The 7,788-nt window shown below is 61.1% G+C and overlaps 2 protein-coding genes across 2 annotated transcripts; one reads left to right on the top strand and one right to left on the bottom strand.

The window, feature by feature from the left end:
- Positions 1-1,855: 1,855 nt before the first annotated feature.
- On the top strand, positions 1,856-4,440 carry HGH1 (HGH1 homolog). Its single transcript, XM_045286323.1, has 6 exons — positions 1,856-2,502; positions 2,582-2,682; positions 2,815-2,913; positions 3,005-3,096; positions 3,175-3,297; positions 3,375-4,440. Exons 1-6 carry the CDS (start codon positions 1,904-1,906, stop codon positions 3,528-3,530), a joined length of 1,170 nt encoding a protein of 389 aa, XP_045142258.1. The 5' UTR covers positions 1,856-1,903; the 3' UTR covers positions 3,531-4,440.
- LOC101653507 (testis-specific serine/threonine-protein kinase 5-like) lies at positions 4,438-6,974 on the bottom strand. Its single transcript, XM_004697602.1, has 8 exons — positions 6,771-6,974; positions 6,471-6,578; positions 6,180-6,382; positions 5,862-5,917; positions 5,468-5,600; positions 5,275-5,390; positions 4,833-4,967; positions 4,438-4,736 (listed from the first exon to the last, which is right to left on the bottom strand). The coding sequence occupies exons 1-8, from the start codon at positions 6,972-6,974 to the stop codon at positions 4,438-4,440; spliced, it is 1,254 nt and encodes a 417-aa protein (XP_004697659.1).
- Between the last annotated feature and the right edge of the window lie 814 nt (positions 6,975-7,788).

Raw genomic sequence — 7,788 nt, 5'->3', positions numbered from 1 at the left:
GCAGTTACTCATAAGGTTCTCAGTGGCTAAATCCTTAGACGTGGACCATCTATTCCTGCTGTGTAGTCTGTTCTTAGCCTGGAAACTCAGCTGAAACCTGTTCACCTTAGGCAACCCTGCTGGTATTTCAAAGCGCGTGGTATTGAAATACCAGTGGTATTGGTATTTGAAATACCAATAGCTTTTAGCATCACAGCCACACACAGCTACCAGAGTATGACAAACTGACAGACAAGTGGTAGAACTAGAATATATACCCCAATATTAAGCAGGGGGACATGAATAAAAAATCTGATTATATTAAAAACGGGTGCGGAAGAAACAAAGTTCAGCACTGAGGGGGTGGGGGGAGTGAATGTCCTCTGGAGAACAGTGGGAGGCAATCACTCCCTGGACAAATCATTTTGGGGCACCTGCCATCTGCCAAGTATAAGGTTGGTTGCTTAAGACAAACCACTAGAGGTCAAGGTCTTTCCAGATGTAAGGACTTTGCACTTGCTGTCTGCAATGCTCTTCTTCCAGTTGTGCACAAGACTAGTGACATCACAGGTATCTTAAAAAGTGGGGACTCGGATGAAATTCATGTCCTTCTAGAGGGGGTTGATCCACCCACAATGGATGGCCCAGTGGGGGACAGGAAGAATTGAGTGGAGTGCCTCCCTGGAGAGGATCTTGTTGGGGGTAGAAACCTTCTGCTGGGACCATGCTGCCGGGAGGTACTCTTTGTCTGGGCGGGAGGTACAAAGTACTCTTTGTCTGGGGGGGAAGGGAAGCACAAGGTCAAAAGTAAGCCAGACCTGTCTGCACCAGATAAGATAACAGGTATCGGGAAGTAAAACCAGATGTTCAAAGAAAGCCACAAGGAGTCAACAAACAATCCTCAGAGCAGCCAAACCCTAACCATAAATGTTGGACCTTCCTTACCATCCCTTTAAAATCTATGCTCCCCACTGCTGGGTGCGACTCCCATGACCTGTTGGCCTAGGTCACAGAACCTCGTCCAGGAGCTTCTCCTAATAAAGCGATTTCTGTTTCCGCTCTCCTTTGCCCTATACTTTGTCTGTCTCCCGGTGCCTCAGCTTCACCTTTACACTCTTCGCCCAGGTGTGCTGTGGTTTCTACCAGCAGCGGAAGGTTTCCACCAGCAGAAGAAAGTGACACGAGACCACAGAGAATTGGGGTGAGGGGAGGAGAAAGAGCTGCAGGATAGAAAGCTCAGTGTCAGAGCCCCTTGGCACTTCCTGGTCATATGAATACATTAATGGTTTTCCTTCTTGTGCAAATCAGAAGTCCAGACCAACACCCCAGACATCCCCTCCACGGATGCTCAGAAGCCTACTCAACAGCTGTCTCCTCGGGGCTCTGTTCTGCCCAGCTCCCTGTGGTCCTGCATTCCAGTAGTCAAGCGCCTTTTTTCCAGGTGGCCCCGTGGGCCACACCCTCACTCAAGGCACTTACTAACTGGAGGTGCCTTCCATCTCTGAGTGCCAGGCCGGGGTGGGGACCTGGGGTGCAGACCACTGACCAAGGTCCGCCAAGTGGATGAAACACACCCCGGACACCGAGTTTCCTGACACGGGGTGACGTGCTCTGGCCAGTCCACGCAGGCCCACGGGGTGGGCTTTGCAGAACACTGGAGCGACGCCAGGGTGATGAGGAGAACATAGTACCAACTGGCAGAAACTGACCGCTGGCAGCACGGATTACCTTTGCTGTGCTTGTGCCCGACTTCCGGTTGGAAGCCTAGTCCCACAATGCCCCGGGCCCCGCCCCCGCCCTGTGCGCAATGCGTGCAACAGCCTGGGATTGGTCGTTGCGACCTTGGTGGGCGGAGCCGCGGCCCACGTGTTGACGTTGGACGCTGACCAGCGGTTCGTGCCTCGGCTCATCCCGGGCCAGCTGCATGGAGGCGGCGGCGGGCGGCCCCAGTATGCGGGGAACAGTGGACGATGGCGCCGAGGCGGAGGCCGGGGAACTGCTGCCCTTCCTGGCGCTGGGGGCGCGGGCGGACCTGCAGGCGGCGGCGGTACGGCACGTGCTGGCGCTGACCGGCTCCGGGCCGGGCCGCGCGCTGCTCGGGAGGCAGGCGGCTCTGCTGCGGGCGCTGGCCGAATTGGCGGCATCCCGGGCCCCGGCCCCGGCCTGTGACGCCGCCCGCGCGCTGGTGAATCTGGCAGCCGACCCGGGCCTGCACGAACCGCTGCTGGCGGCCGACCCCGGATTGCTTGCCCGCTTGCTGGGCCGAGCCTTGGATCCACAGTGGCCTTGGGCGGACGAGGCAGCCGCTGCGCTGGCCAACCTCAGCCGGGAACCGGCGCCCTGCGCCGCTGTCATGGGGGTGCTGGAGGCCGCAGAGCCGGGGGAGCCAGCGCTAGAGCGCTTGGTGCGCGCGCTGTGCACGCCCGGCTACAACGCCCGTGCTCCCCTGCACTACCTGGCACCGCTGCTCTCTAACCTCAGCCAGCGGCCAGCGGCGCGCTCCTTCCTGCTGGACTCCGACAGGTGGAGCCCAAGGCGGCCGAAGGGTGGGGAGGGGTGGTTGGCAGGGAGCCCGCCGCCTCTGAACAGCCCCTCTCTCCAGGTGTGTGATCCAGCGGCTCCTGCCCCTCATCCAGGCAGCAGACTCCTCAGTTCGAAGAGGCGGAGTAGTGGGGACACTTCGGAACTGCTGCTTCGAGCACCGTGAGTGGTTTTAGGGGCGTTGTTGGGGGATGGGAGCCACGGGAGCATAGTAAGTGGTGCTGGGGCATTGCCAGGGGTTGGGACTGGACCCCGAGGTCTCTGTCAACGCTGCCCATCTCTGCTTTCCCCTAGGACACCACGAGTGGTTGCTGGGTCCTGAGGTGGACATTCTCCCGTTCTTGCTGCTGCCCCTGGCGGGGCCTGGGGATTTTCCCGAGGAGGAGATGGAACGTGAGTGGTTTGGGTGGGACCTCAGGGTGGGCCCTACAGAGGAGTGGTGGGCTGTGCCCAGAGACCCAGTGGGGCCCACACCTGCCCCCAGGGCTGCCTGTCGACCTGCAGTACCTACCTCCGGACAAGCAGCGAGAACCTGATGCTGACATCCGAAAGATGCTCATTGAGGCCATCATGCTGGTGAGCTGGGGTCCTGTTACCCTAATGCCACCCCACCACACACACACTGACCGTTGGGTAACCTTTACCCCATCTTAGTTGACAGCCACAGCACCAGGTCGGCAGCAGGTGCGACACCAGGGAGCCTACCTGGTCCTTCGAGAGCTACACAGCTGGGAACCGGAACCTGCTGTCCGAGTGGCCTGTGAAAAGCTCATCCAGGTGGGTGCATTGGGGGGGGGGAGGCAGTGCCCATCCCTGCCAGCTGCTCACCTCCCTCCTCTTGCCCTCACACACAGGTGCTTATTGGAGATGAGCCTGAGTGTGGCATGGAGAACCTGCTAGAGGTCCAGGTGCCAGAGGATGTGGAGCAGCGGTTGCAGCAGCTGGACCACCATGAACAGGAACAGTGTGAGCAAGAGCAACAGGTGCAGGAGGGACCTGCACTCCCATGAGGCCCTCACAGCTGCCACCACCTCCACTCTCCCTCCAGGCATCTCTGGAGCTGGCCTGAGGCCATGACTGAATAAGAGCCGGGGAGCTGTGTTGAGGCTCCCAGCCCAAGGCTCCAGCCACCCAGCTCTGAGCAAGAGTTCAGTGAACTTTTGGGAGACTAAGGACACCTTCCAGTCCTGTGCCCTGTCACCACCAGCAGGAGGTCTGGATTGGCTGCCTCCACGTGGGATGTGGAGGATGGGCAGTAGAACCTTGAGGGCTCAGCTGGGGTCCCCCATGTTCAGGGCACTGCAGTGATACCCATCCTGCTGCCAGCTCCTCCCTAGTCCCCCTGGGCTTCCCAGTCTCTGACTGCCTGAGACCTGACTCTCTCGCCCCTCTGTGACTGCCCTGCTGGTGCAGCACACCTGGGTCCTCTCAGGAAGCCAGGGGTCAGGACTGGACCCCGCGGCCTCTGCCCCCAACAGCTTCCCTATGACTGGTTTGCGGTTTCCCCCTGAGGCTTCCATCTTCACGCTGGGCCTGTGTCTGGGGTCATGCCCAGCTTCCCAGTGCCTCATATCCAGACTCCTGCCATCTCCCTGGTCGGCTCCCCAGCCTCAGCTGCTCATGCCACTCCAGACTCCACCCCGCCCCACGAGCTGAGTCCCTGAGGTGCCTATGGGCTTGCCCACTTGCCCCAGCCTCTCCCCGGCCACCCTGATGCCACCGTTGGCCCTATCTGGAGCCTGGTTCCACTCATCTTCTGGTTGTCCAGTCGCTGCCAGGCCCCAGGTGGTTGTAGGGCCTGCCTCTGTTGCCTTCCCAACTCGGTGCCACCAGCTCATGACCCTCAAGTGCTCCCTCTCCTCAGGGTGAATTCTCACACCTCAAATTCTCAGAAAATAAACTTTATTTGCCCATTCCTCACTTGACCTGGCAGTGCCTCGCCTCTTTGGGGGCAGCAGAGATGGAACAAAGCGACAGGGGTTGCTGGGAACAGCTGGCCGCGCCTGGGCGCCGAAAGCCCACTCCTGGGGAGGCCACGCTGCATCTCAGGTGGGCCTGCAGCAGCCTGGGCGCCCCGAAGGCAGGCGTCGGTTCCGATGTGCGATCGTGGTGGGCGCCTGGCCTTTGGGGACGCTGCAGCTGCACGAGAGTCCCCAAGGGCTCCGGGTCCTTAAGACGCGGAACTTCATCCAGGGCGGTCGGGAACTTAGGTTCCTCTGTAACACAGAAGGGCGGGCGGGGGTAAAGGAGTGGAGAGGAGCAGCAGGGAAGAGGGCTGGTCCTCCCCCAGGCCTCCGAGGCCCTACCCACACCTGGCGCGGTGCCCAGCACATTGCAGAAGAGCGCAGGCGCGAAGGGCAGCATCCAGCGGTGCGCGGCCACCTGCTGCAAGTCGAGGCGGGCGTCTGGGCGGAGCTGAAGCAGGCCGCGGATCAGGTCCTGGCACTCTGCGAGCGAGATTGGCGGCTGTGCCCCGCTGCCATTCCCACCCGGCCCATCGCCGCCCTCAGCCGCAGTGGGGACACCAAGCCATGGGTGGCCGACTATCCAAGGGATTACCCAAGGTTGGGGGCGGAGCTTGGGTCGGAACTCACTGGAGGGGATGCAGTTAGCCCCTTCCCCTTGGTTAGGTACCAGGGCTATGGAGGCTCATCTCCTCCATCCTGCCCAGCCTGGGGATACCACCCCCACCCCCCACCACCCCGTGTCCCATCCTGAGTGCTGCTCAATGGGGCGACCCAGAGGGCGTCTCACCAGAGGACAGACCCTGGCGGAAGGTGGGCCCTCGGCGCATCAGGTGTAGCATGCGGTGGGGCTGGCGCTCTTTGAAGGGCAGCTTCCCAGTCACCATGGCGTAGAGGATGACGCCTCTGGGGGCATGGGCTCCTCAGGGCCTGCTCTTCCCCACCTCCCTGCCTGGGATGGGGTACCCTGGGGGGGCACTCACAGACTCCACAGGTCGGCCCGCTCCCCTGCGTACTTCTTGCTCATGAGGATCTCGGGCGCCGTGTAGGCTACTGAGCCACAGAAGGTGCTTAGCAGCGCGTTTTTGAGTCCAGAGCAGTTGGCAAAGCCGAAGTCTTGGGCAGGGGAGGGGCAAGGGTGCGTGGGTGACGTCAAGAGGGGTGGCTAGGGCAAGGGGGAGGGAGGGGTGGGCTGTGTGTGTGTGTGTCAGCCTCCTGGGATGGTTGATGACCAGAGTCAAATTGGGGGCAAAAAGTTTGATTCTCTTCACAGGTGAGGCCAGGCAGTGTTGAGGCAGGGCATCTGCTAGGGTGGGTGCTGGACCTCCTGGGGGAATTGAAGGTAGGTGCCAGGCAGGGTTAAGGGCCCCCACTCACCAGTTAGCTTTAGGAGACCTTGCTCATCCAACAGGATGTTCTCACACTTCAGGTCCCTGCGTGGGGAAGATGGGGTGGCAGGCTTGGTGTTTCAGGTCCCTGAGTGGGGAAGGGGAGGGGGGCGGGCCTGGTGCTTCAGGTCCCTGAGTGGGGAGGGGCAGGGACTGGTGCTGGGTGGTCTTGCTCTGTGTGCGTGCATGCATGCACGCGAGCGTACCTTATCAGTGCACACTGCCTGAACTGTGACAGTGGGGAAAGGGAGGGGGCCGGGCCTAGTACTTGGTGGCTGCGCCATGCGTGCGTGCCACGGGCCCTCACCGGTGCACAATGCCTGAGCTGTGGCAGTGGGCCACAGCACTGACCAGCTGCCTGAATAGCCTGCGGGCCTCGTCTTCCTCCAGCCCGGGACAGCAGCGGCGGGCTGACACGGAATTGATGTGCTCCAGCAGGTCCCCTCGGGCAGCCAGCTCCAGCACCAGGTAGGAGCGCTGGCTGTTCTGGTAAGTCTCGTACAGCTGCACCTGCAGGACCCACCTGCCCATCAATCACCCAGGAGCAGTCAGGCTCGGCCCTAAGGCCTGGGCAGGGCGGGCTGTGGAGGCTGCCTACCACGTTCAGGTGCTTGTAGGTGGCATTGAGGGATGAGATCTCCCGGGGGAGGAACTTTCTGGAGAATTCCGCGGGTGCCTCAGCTGTGGACACGATCTTGATGGCCACCTGCAAGGAGGGTGGTGGCTGTATCCTGACCATGGCTCATTGCTGGGATCGGTGAGCGGAGAGCTTCTGCCTCTCCCCTCGGGCCCTGATTTATGGAGTGTGGGTGCTGTGGGCAGCCGCACGGCTCAGTAGACAGAGCACACTGAAGGTACCTGAGCCTGTGGGAAAGGGTGGCCTGGGCAGGGCCCTCACCATGGCATGGTGCTTGTCCTGAAGGTCGGCAGACAGCTTGGCGTTATGCTGGATCCTCTCCGGCGTGGCGCGGGCCAGGTAGACTTTGGAGAAGGCACCAGAGCCGATCTTCTTGGAGGACAGCAGGTAGCCCTTGTCCCGGCACTCTCGAACCTGCTCTGTGAAGACGCGTTGGCCCAGCCTTCGGCGGCTGCTGCCCTTCATGGCAGGCAGGGGCCCGAGGGTAGGTTCGGGGAGGTCCAGTTCACCTTGGGGCCATGGGCCAGGGGCCAGCAGGGCTGGGGCTGAGGCTTCACAGGTGCCAGGGGGTCCGTGCACAGCAGAGGTCGGGGGTGCCCTGTGCCTTTTTGAGGCAGCAGCTGAGACTCTGAAAGCTTCCTGGGCTGAGGGCAGGACTGACCAGGTTGAAGACTCAGAGCAGGCAGCTTAGCACAGTGCGTCCTAGTGTGGGGGTGAGTGGTTCCAGGCCTGCTGGGGCAGGTTCTAGAATGGAGGGGTTCTAGAGCTGCTTCTGCATTGTTCCTTGATGACCTCGTTCTGAACCGCCTGCCTTTGTGTGGTGAGCACCCACTTCAAGGGCTACGACATTGGGGCAGCCTCAGTGGCTGTCACAAAAGGCCTTGAAAGAATGGGGTGGCCTGTGGGTGGCGGAGGCCTCCTCATGGAGTCTTTGGCAGGGGCTTCTTAGGCGCCTCTGCCGAAATGCTCCCACAGCAGTAGGGGACTTTGAGAACACCTGCCCCTGCTGTACGGTGGCACTCATCCACGCCTGGCCGCCCCTCTGCGGACAGAAGGGTGGAGTTGGGAGAAAGGAGTGGATGCTCTTCTCGGGAGAAAGCTTGGCTCTGGCTCCCATGTCAGCATGTTGTCTTCATTAAGACTCCAACACCTGGCAGCTCTGCACCGCCCCGGACTCCCCGACAGCACTGGGCTGCCAGGGGGGCCTGCAGTACAGGAAAGACGTAGGCTTAGAACCGCCCCAGGAACGCTGAACAGCGGGATTTAAGGTGGGTGTTAT

This window comes from Echinops telfairi, unplaced genomic scaffold, assembly GCF_000313985.2.
Source record: "Echinops telfairi isolate 266 unplaced genomic scaffold, ASM31398v2 ScPeMD7_1;HRSCAF=3_0, whole genome shotgun sequence".
NCBI lineage: Eukaryota > Metazoa > Chordata > Mammalia > Afrosoricida > Tenrecidae > Echinops > Echinops telfairi.
Note: the sequence above shows the minus strand (reverse complement) of the source record. Positions and strands in the feature narration are given on the sequence as shown.